We start from the raw sequence: 14,518 nt of genomic DNA on the forward strand, positions 1-14,518 counted from the left end.
GGTTAAGTGCTGAGAGGGTTGCGGCGTCGTACGTTATGCGGGTGGAGTGGGTTTTGCGGGGGCCAGGGGGTCTGGCGCTGGGCGCGGTCCAGGCGCGGACGGGCGTAGACGGGCTTACCTTTGGCGCGCATGGGGCGCGTTCGCTGCGCGTAAGCTGTTCTGACATAAGTGGATAGTGGGGGGGGCGGAGCGAGGGAGGGGCAGCTGGGAGGCGGGAGCGGGGTGGAGGGACGGGCTGGGAGGCACAACAACAAGATGGCAGCAAAACAAAAGCGAAACACGACGAGATTGGGGCACAAGATGCAATATCGCTATGATGTGGGTAGAGGCACCGGCACAATCAGGTGCTAATTCAATTAAAAGGCAATGCGACCTTTGCAGTGAAGCGCTACGAGTTAAGACAGGCACAGATCAAAATCCATATACACGCTATGTGGGCTCTGCAAGTATAGCGCTACGCTATAATCAGGCACTGATAAATTACAAGCAATGACAGCAGAGCGCTACGCTATAATCTGCACTAATATGATACAAGCAATTGGGGCAGAGCGCTACGCTATAGTCAGGCACTAATAACATACAAGCAATGGGAGCAGAGCGCTACGCTATTATCAGGCACTAATGAGATACAATCAATGGGGGCAGAGTGCTACGTTATAGTCAGGCACTAATACCATACAAGCAATGGGAGCAGAGCGTTACGATACCAGGTGACCAGGGAGCGTGGGGGAGCGATCGCCTCAGCACGAGTCAGGACGATCACAGCGCTGGAGGCTACGGGTCCGACCTTTTCTTTCAGTGGGAGGGAGGGGCAGCTGGGAGGCGGGACCGGGGTGGAGGGACGGGCTGGGAGGCACAACAACAAGATGGCAGCAAAACAAAAGCGAAACACGACGAGATTGGGGTACAAGATGCAATATCCATATGATGTGGGTAGAGGCATCGGCACAATCAGGTGCTAATTCAATTAAAAGGCAATGCGACCTTTGCAGTGAAGCGCTACGAGTTAAGACAGGCACAGATCAAAATCCATATACACGCTATGTGGGCTCTGCAAATATAGCGCTACGCTATAATCAGGCACTGATAAATTACAAGCAATGAGAGCAGAGCGCTACGCTACAATCTGCACTAATATGGTACAAGCAATGGGGGCAGAGCGCTACGCTATAGTCAGGCACTAATAACATACAAGCAATGGGAGCAGAGCGCTACGCTATTATCAGGCACTAATGAGATACAAGCAATGGGGGCAGAGCGCTACGTTATAGTCAGGCACTAATACCATACAAGCAATGGGAGCAAATAAACCATAAATACATTAATTTGGTTTCCAAAAGATGTCATAGCAAGGAGAAAAAAAGGAGGCTCCTGGTCTCGGATCCAGAGGATGTTTCAAGTACAAAGCCTTCACTTCTGGCTTATCGTCTTCCTGTTCTGCTGATTACTGCATCTTAAAACTTGGAGCTTAGGCCTCCACGTATGTGAAAAAAAAGAAACATTGATTGGTTTGACCAGTAAGTTGCCCAATCCGATCATTGGCAAGTCAAGAAGCATGACTTATATAAAGCAAGTTCATGATGGCAGAGCACGGACGGAGCAAACATTTTTAAAATGTTGAGGATTCACTGAATAATGAATCCTCAAAGAGCAGCTTACAGCTTTCTCCAAAAACCAAACCACTGAACCTACCACTAAATGCTACTATACACAAAGCGAAAGATGAGAAACCCTGCTCAAGAATGTATAGGAGTCTGAATATGGGGTTGATGATGCCAGTGAGTTGAAGTTTTAAGGACTTTTTGGGTCCTTCCTTGAGCAAAGGATAAATGGAAACAAAATTAGCATTTACATCTAGTGTAACACAGTTCTTCGCCCCAAAAGTGGATCCAGAACACTCAACTTCAAGGCTAAAACATGAGGGTTATTTAAAGGTCTGTGTGACCAGTGCATATTGAATTGTACCACACAGTCAACTTTTAACCACTTCAAGGAAACCTGGTTGCCAGAGCTTACCAAGCTTCAATTTGGGCTCGCAACTGAACTCCAGAAAGATGAAGTCTTTAAAAGCAAGGGAATGTCACGTGGAGTCATTGCCCAATGTATTGGGTTATAATCGGTTGAGTCCTTGTCATGTACCATATTCTTGATTGCTGCCTGGGGAGAGGAAACTAGGTCCTCGTCATTATTACCTTGGGCATGAATACCCACCTGAACAGAGGGAGACAAGTGGCTCATATAACAATCTTCAAAAAGCCTTCACTCCAGCAAACACACAGAAATGTGTTTGGAGGGAAAGGGTGGCTCATTTTCTAACATACTTTGCCAGTATGTAATATACAAAGGTTGCATAAACCATTCTGCAATGGTAGGCTAAAAGGCTCCTGGTTCTTAAGAAGAGAATGCCCTGGGCTGAGGGGGTGGCACTACGTTTGCAAAAATGCACAAAAAGAGGATTGTGGAGTGAAACCTGAGAGGCAGGCTCAATTGCCTCCCAGGTGAAGGCTTGAGATGATTTGAATATGCCAATAACTTTAGTTTTGACCATCTAACAAGGAAAACAATCATGGCAAAACTACAGATATAGGCTTGAGATTGCCAACATTTTCTGGCAAAAATAAAGATATTTTATTATTTTCCCTCTATGAGCTTACATTCCAATGTAAGTAGGTAGTAAAATAAATCTACAGATTTTTGTTTATTAATCTTCCTCTTAAGATTTTCCAGAACTGTGGGTATATGTTGACTGCCCAAACACCTTATTTTTGGATGCAAAATGTCTTGGTATTTGCTCCTTATGCTTATTAGGACAGTGTGGAACAAATTGGAGCAGAGTGGGAAACCTTGACTAACTTGGAGTGGCTATTGCTTTTCATCCTTACAGACGGACCATAACAGTACAGTGAGGCCATAGAAAAGGTGATGCAGACTTGAAGGTTACCTGCTAACCACAGTTTTAGGACACACAATTTAATCTTATAAAATGCTACACGATGAATGTCAGCACCTACAGTGTATTAGTCCTGAACAACCAGAGTGCTCACAAAGCCTTAAAGCAACCCACGGTCTTCCAACAGCCCAGTGGAGTTAACAGCCAATCTAGACAATAGTATGTGTCCCTTTTGTTAAGAAGAGTAATGAGTTTTATTTTCTTTCATAAAAACTGAAGGAAGGTAAAGCAGTGAGACTTCAGGGATCTTTGGAAACAATTTTCCACAACTCTGAGATGTGCTGGGAGACCGATGTCTTTGCATACTGTCGGTGTAACACTAATGTGAGAAAATGACTCAACTTGAGTCAAAATATTCTGCCATGGTTGAATAATAAAGAGGTACACTGATGGACTGAGCGATTGTTCCTTGTCATCCCTATAGAAAAATGACCCTTTTAGGTCTCGCCTGTCGATGCGCATGCGCATCGAGCAAGGCGAGAGTATTGCGAGTTATCCACTCTTTATCCACACTGCAAGGAATCGTGGCGATTCCTTGCAGTGCCCGTGACTTTTAAGGTCAATGCGCATGCGCATTAAGCTTATGCGCATGCGCATTGACCTTAAAAGTCACGGGCGCGTGCACGTCCGTCTTTGTTTACCCGCTCCGCCCCCTCCCCTTCCCGCCGTCTCGCATTTCTCCTCCCCCCTCCCCTCTCTTCCCTCCGGCTTGTTTGTTTATTTGACCCGCTCCGCCCCCTCCCCTTCCCGCCGTGTCGCATTTCTCCTCCCCCCTCCCCTCTCTTCCCTCCGTCTTTCTCTTCTCACTCATTCCTTTTTCCAATCCCACCCTCTCTCTGTTTAGTTTGCTCTCCCTTGTATACTTTTACTCTCTGTCATTTTTTCTCTATTTCTCCCTCTCCCTTTTTGCCCCTTCCTGTAATTTCTTTCCGTCCCCCTCCCGCCGCCCGCCCATGTGCCTCTGCCTCCTACAACCCATCCCTCGCTTAACAATCTCAAACGCTCCGTCCTCGGCTGCCATCTCGCAGTTTGCTATTAATTAGCCCCTCTCAGTCTGGAAGACCAGCTCAGCCGGGGAATTATTATAATATGCATGAAATTAAAAATGATAAAAGAGCCGTCATTAACTCCCAATTCACCCCAGAGAGTGAGATATGGACAAAGCCGGAGATACGACACCGAATCTCTCTTCATCCTTTGCAGGCGCGAACAAGCCTATCACAGCGGCTGATAATGCATTCACCACGTAACAGTCACGGTTTAGTGGCTTACAAAAAGCTTCAATGGGATGTGCGTCTTCGCTTTCATTTACTAGCGCGCCCGGCTCCGGCCGCCATTCCGCACGTATCGATATCAGCTGCGATAATCACACGGCTCCTTTACACTGCGGTGCTAATCACGGGGTGACGAAGGGAGGGGGTGCAGCGCATCCCCCCACACCCGCAGCTCCCCCGCTTCTTGCAACTGGTCTTTCCCATGTAAGGAGTTCGGCTGGTCCTGCCAGCATGTATATATCAGGTAAGTGGCAACTGTGTGACAGTGAGAGTGTGTCGGCTGTGTGTCAGATAGGTGAGGGGCGGCCGGGCAGTGCTCACCTGTGTATTGAGCTCCGCATCTGCTTCGCTGGGGCTTCTGGGCCTTGGCATTCCGCATCCAGGGGTAATACTATAAAGTTATCTGCTGTTGGCGTCTGCTGTCTGGATGTGCAGGACCTCCATCATGAAGGACTTCCAGTTTTACCTCTCTCAATCCACTACTACATACACTAAATTATTGCAGGAACTTTGCACAAGCATCTTCACAAGATTGAGTTCAAAGCGTGAAGATGTCTATAGGCCACGCACTTAAAATCCATTTAAAAAAAGATTGTTTATCTAGGGAGCTGCTCATCATTATTCACACCATTCACTCTGACAAGCCCTTAAGAAGGCCAAACACACCCCTTACAGTTTAAAGTCTCGAGGCGACATAGCCTTCTCATGTACTTTCAGGAACACCAAAAGATTTTACTCAGGATATTAGCAGGAGTGTCTCCTGCCTTAGATGCCAACATAGAACAGTGGGGTGTGATACCTGGCGGAGGCAGGGTTACTGAAACCAGTCTGTGACGGGGAATGGACATATCAATTGGTTAACCTCACTAATGCATGCCCAGCATGCATGCAAGTGGTGAACGTTTGCGCCTGTGCCAAGGACAGCACATTGCTTGTTTTAAACCACAAGCCTTTCGGTTACGCCATGTATGTTCTTGTTATTTGTTAACCCCTTCGAAGCTAATGACGAGCTGGGCTCGTCATGGCGCTTACCTGCCGTGCGCGGATGACAAGGCCAGCTCGTCATGAAAAAAAGTAAAACAGCAATTCCCAGCGCAGGACGGGAAAACGCCTAGCAGCCATGGGGTTAAGGAGACAAATATAAACCACCACTGAACTTAAGCACTCAAATCACGGCAGCTGTAATGTTACTATGCCACTTAAATACTTTATAACAAACTTCAAGGAGTGCAACCAAAATACGCAACCGGCATTGTAAGTTAATATACAAAATAAAAACAATTGGAAAAACACCCTCAACACCTCACCCTCACTCACTCACCCTCAACCCCTCACCCTCAACCCCTCACTCACCCTCACTCAACCACCCTCAACCCCTCACCCTCACTCACCCTCACCCACCCTCACCCACCCTCACCCTCACTCACCCTCACTCACCCTCACCCTCACTCACCCTCATCCCCTCACCCTCAACCTCAACCCCTCACCCTCAACCCCTCACTCACTCACCCTCACTCACCCTCAACCCCTCACCCTCACTCACTCACCCTCAACACCTCACCCTCACTCACCCTCAACCCCTCACCCTCACTCACCCTCAACCCCTCACCCTCACTCACCCTCAATCCCTCACCCTCACTCACCCTCAACCCCTCACCCTCACTCACTCACCCTCAACCCCTCACCCTCACTCACCCTCACCCACCCTCACTCACCCTCAACCCCTCACCCTCACTCTCACTCACCCTCACTCACCCTCAACCCCTCACTCTCACTCACCCTCAACCCCTCACCCTCAACCCCTCACCCTCACTCACCCTCAACGCCTCACCCTCACTCACCCTCAACCCCTCACCCTCACTCCCCCTCAAACCCTCACCCTCACTCACCCTCACCCTCACTCACCCTCACCCTCACTCACCCTCACTCACCCTCAACCCCTCACCCTCACACAGTGCAATAGGTCTCGGAGCATTTGAGTTAGAGCTTTTAGAAATGTTTATGGCTTTTTTTTAAATTCTTTAGCATTGGCTACAGGAAACAAAAATGCTAAAGATTTACAAAAAAACCCATAAACAATTCTAAAAGCACTAACTCTAATGCTGCGAGACCTATTGCATTTCCAATGCTTGTTGCCATGGTCACCCCACCAGTTTTTGCCTGGTAAATTATGCAATTTTGACAGAAGTGCACCGGGTTCCAGCTATCCTGGTCCTCCGTGCCAGATCTTGGGCCATATGTATGAACATATTTTCCCAAGGACACAGAATGGGTAAAACCCTTTGATACATATGGTACCTTGTTACCTAAAATAGTATAAATGTTCCCCTAATTGGCAATACCTTTAGCACCCCCTGTAAGTCCCTACTAAATTGTATCCCAGGTATCTAGGGCAGGGTGACTAAAGAGAGTCCCTAAGGGCCGCAGCATGTATTGTGCCACCCTAAGGGACCCCCCACCAAACTCATGCAAGACTGTCATTGCAGGCTGCATGTTTTGGTGCAGACAAAAGTGAAAGTGACAAGATACGCATCCCCTAATTCTACATTATTATTACATGTTTGGACATAGATGCAGGAGCAGATATTCCCCCTGTGATGGCCATGCTTAGGGCAGAAACAATGCCTGTTACGGGCAGTAGTCTTGTCTCTTCCTCCAAGCAGGATGGCTAATAATCAGCATATCAAGGCAGGAGGTGTCAAAAGCATCTGCTGCCTTTGATATGTGATACAGGCTTCCCCAGACAAGCGAAATACCACCCCCTGCACCGGGCCCATTTGGCACCAGGACAAGTGGGAAAATTTGCTAAACTGGAGGCCTGTTCACTATCAGGCCCATTCCTCCGCTAAGGTGGATTACAACACGAATACTAGAATTCCACCATCTTTGTTTTTGGTGGAATTAGGCTCACTGGGTCAGGGTTAGGCCCACTTCCCACAGGATGTGTTCATATATGGAGTGTAGTCGCCCTAAAGGAGAGTATCCCATTTGCTACCACCTGTCACTCACCTTAATGCCCCTAAATGGAGTATTTAGGTGGCACCCCTGATGCCATGAACTCCGATTTGACTGACCCAGAAGAAGAGGATAAGGAAGAGGTGCGAAAAACAGAACTTAAGACTTGCTGTGGACTTTTTGGCGCCAAACCCAGCATGCCTGCTCCAGTCTCGACAATCGAGAAGAAACTGACTAGTCCTGTAGCTGTATCAAAAACCCCGGTAGACTGTCGACTCTTCGTAAACTGCCAGCAATCTCCCTTGCAGACCGCAGGCCCCACAACAGCAGAGTCCGGTTTACCGTGCTGCAGCTCCCTGGTTGTACAAATTTAGCAGCCACCCACGAAGAGGTCACTGTGCTCTGAAAGGTTAGATCTGTTTCCCCATCAAGTGAGAAGATGCCAGGACCAACCAGTCGAAGGATGTCAGCACCGCAGGGGCCCACTTCCAGAATGGCATAGCTGTCCTGATTTTTGCACTCTCCACCAGCGAGACTGTCAAGTGCAAGGTCCAACGACGTACCAATCTAGCTGACCTAACCATTCTGCACCTGAGCGATCCAGCCTGAGTTCTCGAGAACTGATTGTGCTGCCCTGCTCCCAAGATCCTTGTAAACCGAGCCCCCGTTGGGAGCTTCCAGACTTGTCACCAAGTCCTACTCTGCAGTCTCGTTGTAGGTGGCTTCTCTCTTTTCTTTGGTGTAGCACGTAAGGCTATGAACTTGACTAGCACCTCTATACTCGAACGGCCCAATCCAGGTAAACTCTAACTGCAAGCAGTACTTTGGACCTTATCCCCTTAAGTCCAGAAGGGGACCACTGGAAACCTACCTACTGTATATATTTTTTTCTTCCATAGCATTACGCATAAAGGAGCACTTAAGTGAACATTTTACTTACCTTTGAAAGTCAATATCTTAAAAAGTACTTACTTGCTTACGAAGTTCTTGATATCAAAATGTATATGAAAATATGAGTTACTTCTCTAAATTGGCCTCAGATTTATTCTGAGGCGGTTTTCTCATTTATCGCCTCAGAGTACAACAAATGCTTATTAGCACTAACCTCTGAGAAACCTAAACTGCTTGCTCGCACTACCACAAAAGAGAGCATTTAGCGTTATCAATTTTGCCTCTGTAAACCAATAAGTGTTGCCTGCACTCTACACAGTGTATCTAGTTTTGGTCCACTATATAGAGAGCCACCTCCCTACAAGCCTGTATCCATTTAGCCATAAAAATATAAAATTCTAATCATGTCTGAATGGAAATCATGGTGGCTGCCTGGCCAGGGAATATGTCTTAGTGGTCATTTTCTGTATCGAACCTTCTTCCCAAGTACTCACATTACGGAAGATGGAGACTGAGGAACATGTAGATGATGAAGTAGACCTTAAAGTGCAAGCAATACTGGACTGTTTGCTTTGAAACATGTAACATTTTCACTACAGAAAATGTCACCGAACAGATTAAGAAACTGGGTACTGTCTCCCCTGTAGTAATATCTTGTTCATGCTGTATCGAAGTCCAGTTCTGAAATGCTTTATTACGTGTATTTGCACAGTGGACAACTCACCCTGTGTGGTATCATGGAACACATTGCAAGCACCTTTTAACCTGTTTATAGGTAGTCCCAGTCTTGACAAAAATACTGATGGAGCCTGCTTGCAACGTAGGGTCACAGGGGAAAGCCGGGATCAAAAATCATGAATTTCAGATTCTAAGTTTATTTGAAAGGGGTGGGGGGGGCATTTTGTATTTTTTTTTTTTTAAGTCTTGCCTATATTTAATTAACCCCCTCTTTTCCCATTTCCCCGCATAAATACATATAATTTTACTCTACCTCAAGTGAATCCTGACTGAAGGCTTCGTTCGCCTCAGAACCTTGCGAGGCCGGCTCCCTCCTGCAGGGGGCGCTCACACGCCTTTCCTCGGCCGGCCGCGGCGGAGCCAATGATGCGGCAGAGGACGCCCGGCCCCACCACGGAGAGGGAAGTTTGAAACACAAGGACCGACAGGGGCCGGGCATGGGAGCGCAGATGGCGCCCGCGAGCTGACAGGAAGGCCGGGGCCTAGAGTGTCGCAGAGCCCCACAAAACCCCACAAAACCATGGGCGGCCCGGGGCGGCTGCTGGCCCGGAGGCTGTGCGAGGCGCTGGAGAACGAGGACACCGAGTAAGAACCGAGGCCGCCGCCGCGCGCCGGCATCCGTGAGGGGGAGGCTCGCGCCGGGCGCGAACGAACGGCGTCACGGGCGGCGCGCGGCGGTGCGCTGCTTGAGGGGAAACATCCGGGGACCTGGCCGCGCGCTTGGGTTCGGCTCGTGGGTGCGAGGCGGCCTACGGGGCGCGTGTTGTCATCGGGGGCGCGTGCCCCCTCCGCACAGTGCGTGACCCCTACGCAGCGGCCTCCGAGCTGCGCCACAGGTGCGGGTCATTCACCTCAGCACGGGTGGCTCGGCAGGACGGGGGTTAAAACAGTTGGAATATTTTTAAGGTCTCGTGACCTGCTCCTGGAGTTTTAAGGGTTGGTATAGAGCCCGGCACCTGCCCAGGCATGCCCCCGGCTCTGCCCTCATCACACCTCGGGCTCTGCCCGCATCACACCTCCTTCCGCAGGTCTTAGTTCTGCCTCTCAGAAACATAACATAACATACCAGGAGTGTTGCCCAGGGATCTTTCTTCTTTCTACTTAAACCTGGTTGTCCGTGGCTGCAACGGTTTCGGATTGCTTGTGTGTGTTTTGTCTCTATGGTGCATCTGGTTCAGGTTCAAAAACAAGTTTAATTAGACAATTGCCTCATAAAACATTCTAAAAAGCACACTTATCAATTAAAACCTTTAAATGAACCCCCCTCCTCGTCACCCCCATTACATTGTTTTAAATTCTGTTCAACAGATCGTAAGAACCGAGCAATCCCAACTGCCACATCTAAATATCGCATTTTAGACTGTAACTCCACTGCTTTGTTCCTATGAAGAGCATCATATTTAAAAAACAAAGGTCTTAAAAACTTGATCCAATTGTGTGTCTGAGTGACAGTCTCCTGTCAAATGTGAAATTTCGAGTGACTCTTCCTCAAGCATACATCTTGAGTCTGTTTGAGAGGCCCTTTCAGTTTTCTGTTCGTGTTCTGCATCCAGGCATACCGTAGAGCAATGAACATAAGCCTAAAGTAAGCCACACCTATTAGCATCGCCAATGCTTATTAGCAGAATCAGAATAGTGAGCAACAACATTGGTTTTGTTGCGAATAATTTCAATTGAAAATGTTAACGTTCTGGAAATATGAACCGTGAATTAATTCTAGGTCTGTGCAAGGGGTAGTGGCCCTCAGAATGTCTCAATCACTCCTGTTCTTCCCATCACACCACTTCATTTGAGTAATAGTCCTCAATAGTATTTAATATTTTAGAGAACTTTACAAGGCAGTTACTAATGATTTTCAGTGTGAGTGCTGCATCGTCTGAAATTATGGGTTGCTTGACATCAAGAATTGTCGATGATGAAAAAAAAAGTAGCTAACATCCCAAAACTATAACGAAATGTGGCTGTTCTTTGTTAGATTACAACGTGGCTTAAAACAAATAAGCGCCTCTTCCTAAGTTACCATTTGATATTGGTAATAGGCCATATTGAATACATTTGTTGTCGTTCCACAGGGCATCATGCAAGTTTAGCTGAAACAACAAATGCCCTTGGTTATGTTAGTAGCGTCTGCAGTGTTTACTCATCCATAGGAGCCTAAGTACCATCAGTTGACCAGACCACCTTACACCTGTTCCAGAGGTATTTGTCCTGTGAAATGGTCTTTGCTTTTTGGACAGCTGTCTCAAGTTTGGGTGGCAATATCTAAATAATTACACTATATGGGTGTATGAAATATTGCAAATGTTTACTGTGCGTAATCTGTTCAAATTAAGTTGAAGGAAAATTTAAGTATACCTACTAGCCGTGGGTGAAGGCACCACCTGAAAAAGATGCTAAAACACATATTTTCCAACTACAAAGTGTGTTCAATGAGTGTGTTTTTATATTTAGTGGTGGAACAAAACCACAGCCATTAAAAGTAGGGATGTGTGGCTCTTGGCCCAATTTTAACATCTTGTGCGTTCTGCTCAAAGCCACTGTAATCATGTGCCTCTGTGGTCATGGAGTTTTCTGCACAATTATAGACTTGCAGCATTTAGCACTGATTCCATTATCTGCTAAATAATACGCAAGGTTTAACAAAAACACTTGATTCTACCTCCTTCGTATCAAAATGACTAAAATGTGGTGGCACATGATCCCACACGGTGAAAGACCCTTTACAAAGGTTGGTTGGCAGGTAATCAAGTTAGTTATTGCTGCATTTGGTTGGTAAAATGGTACTGAGGTAAAATCTGCTTTGACAGTGATACCATGTGTTAAAATAACTATCACAAAATGTGTCGCATTATACTGCATAATTTTCCTTTTCTTGCCTCTTCATTTGGGCCTCTCATGCCACATACTTTCACTCACCTTGGTTAAGATACACACAACAACGATAGGAAATGGAATATGAAAACATTGCTTTTTCAACTAACTAGCACAAGCGGATGCAGAGCATAGAGTCTGAAGTATAAAACTGCAAAACCACTTATTGGGCAGAAGGTATAGGAGGCAGTCCAGGTATTGCGGTTATGTATATGTGTTCTTTATTCATTGACATCAAATATTGCCACTGTAGGCTCCAGAAATGCCATGTTGAGAACAGAAAAGAGCCATTGAAGAGCAAATGTGCGGGTGGTCAAGGCTGATGATGAGCAAGTGTTTGGCGTGTCGCATCTCTTGAATTCCTCGATTGACAAGGTCTCAACTTCCTTGTTCACTTCTCACTAGAAATTCTCAATATTCAGTTTTAGGGATATTGTCAAATACAAAGGTGAGTCGTTTGTTGTTTTCTGTATATTGTCAAGTAATATTGGCGAAAGCACCATTTGTCCAATTGTGACTCTTCCACAGCCCTTCAAGCAGCATATCTCTTTGGATAATATCACAATTTTATTTCTAGTTGTGGAAGGGGAGGAAATGGCTGATAAAGCTGTAGTTGTTTGTATTAGAATATATTTTGAACCATTTGTTGGAATATGTTGATTTTTCAACCCAGTATGCCCAATGCTCTGCAGAAAAAAAACCAACCTTCCACACAGTATAACATATATTGTTTAAGAGTAAGATGGAAACATGGTAAGGAAGAGAATACCAATGATTAATGTCACTTAATGAAAAATAACCTAAAAGAAAAAGTCATTATTTTTTGTCAAAATATTTCTTAACATCAAGGGAATTTTGGTATAGGAGTGCCGCTTTCAGGAGTGAATTGCTTTTTGAAGTTTTTGATGAAGAGATGCAACCAGTAAAATGCAAGTTTTAAATCTTTTGAATTCTTTCATTAGGTATCCATCTTGTAATTGAGATGTGTGCAACATCCCATTACCTGTTAAACAAAATAAATAGATAGGTGTTATTAAGGTCCTCATTGAAAGTAAACTGGCCCTTTTGAGGCAACAAAACTGTTGGGCCTAGTAGGTGTGAATAGTGACACAATACACTTGACGAATGTGTGACTACAGGGACATTTCCCGCACTCCTCCCATGTAGCCTCTTGGCTTAACATTGCAGGGACCCAAGAAGGGGACCCCACTTGAACAAGGTCAACTGTGTCCTTCTGCATACCATATATATGTTGCATCTTTATTTGTTGTCCTGACTAAGTTCACTTAGGTTTTTTTGGCATCTTTTCACTGACAGTGTTCCAGGGCAAAAGTAAACTAGTCCTGACGAAAACCCTGTGCTCTATGGCCATCACATTTTAGGGCTAAAACATGTTAACATACACAGGGTTTAGGATCATTATCTCTGTAGACGCCCCCATGATATAATTTTGATCATACCAGGAACACCATTCATAAAGGGACAGGATAATATTGGAATATGTTCAAGCCCATCCTGGTGTTTAGGTACTAGGATGCAACCTGATGATGAAGCATGACACCTGTCGAGTCTGTGCGGGTCTAACAAACAACACTACGGTCTTGTTAGATGGTTAGGGTCAAGCTTCACTTGGTTTTGTGAGTAATCCCGGTATGGATACCGGGAAGGTGATTGAATACATAGCATACTTTTTGATGGAGTGAGCCTATAAAGGAAACCTGCACAGAGTGAAATAGTCCTCCAAAAATGATATGCAATGGTGTATTGTTCTGTATTTGCAAATCTAAGCAATACCTAGCAACCTGGCACTGATTCTTGATAAACTTTTACTCATCTAGCAATGTTTCTATTTGCAGAGATGTGGAGTCACTGTTAAAAGGGGGAGCTGATCCCAACCTTCTTTTACCTGAGGGAATTGCTCCTGTCCACCTGGCTTCGGGAAAGGAGCGAGAGAGTGCACTGCGCTGCTTGAACCTGGTCCTGCAGCACGGCGGAAACCCAAACACAAGGTACTTCTTTCAGATGTACCTCTTCATAATTGGTGTTAAACCAAAACAAGGCTGAAAGCCCCCCTTCCTGCTGGGTGGCACAGTGAAAGATATATGTTATATATTCAAGAAAGGGATGCACTTCTGTTTTAGTTGTAATCCAATATTAATCCAGATGCTGAAATGTTGCTTGCTCCTCTTAGAAGTGCCATGCCCAGGTGGCACTTCTAAATGGTATAACATCATTTTGGTGCGACATTTCACCCCCAAATGATGTTATACAGTGAAGGAAATGCCATATAATGTGGTAGTGTGATTTCCCAGATAAGCCAAAAATGAATTGGGACTGTCAACAATCAACGTTATAGTATTGTAGCAAGAGTGGGGGAAAAGCGTATAGGCGATACACTTTCCCTCCTGCCTCAAAGCTTGTTACTGGGTTTTGTTTCTTTTCCATTTGTCCACCCACCTTACCTTTAAGAGGGATCACATCATTCCTTCAAAGTGTCATGCCAGCAACACAAGTTTGTCTCTGAACCTCTACAGAGGTCGTTCCCAACCTCGTGGACAAAGCACCATGAAGTGGTTAAAAGGAAACCTGCTTGTGCTATAAAACATACCTATAATAGATGAATCTTGTCCACAAGGGTTCTTTTGCGATGCAGGTTTTCAGGAAGGTAATTTAAGTGCACAGCTGTCAGAATACATTGCAGTGTTGTTTTTCTGACAAATGGACCAACTAGAATATGATCCTTTCAGGTTTGATTTAGAGTCCCTCATACCTTCTCCAGCCCAGGACATCCCTTCACATCCCTTCACTGTACTCCTTGTTTACAAAACAATGGGTAGGT

The 14,518-nt window shown here is 45.8% G+C and overlaps 1 protein-coding gene across 1 annotated transcript in view; it reads left to right on the forward strand.

The window, feature by feature from the left end:
- The first annotated feature begins 9,261 nt into the window (after window positions 1-9,261).
- ANKLE1 (ankyrin repeat and LEM domain containing 1) overlaps window positions 9,262-14,518 on the forward strand; it is a 33,303-nt gene continuing 28,046 nt past the window's right edge. Inside the window, exons 1-2 of the mRNA XM_086946827.1 lie at window positions 9,262-9,393; window positions 13,536-13,688. Coding sequence (XP_086802953.1) covers window positions 9,329-9,393; window positions 13,536-13,688 — 218 coding nt within the window. The 5' untranslated portion in view covers window positions 9,262-9,328. The remainder of the gene's footprint in view (window positions 9,394-13,535; window positions 13,689-14,518) is intronic.

Source organism: Lissotriton vulgaris, chromosome 12 (assembly GCF_964263255.1).
Source record: "Lissotriton vulgaris chromosome 12, aLisVul1.2, whole genome shotgun sequence".
In the NCBI taxonomy this organism is placed as follows: domain Eukaryota; kingdom Metazoa; phylum Chordata; class Amphibia; order Caudata; family Salamandridae; genus Lissotriton; species Lissotriton vulgaris.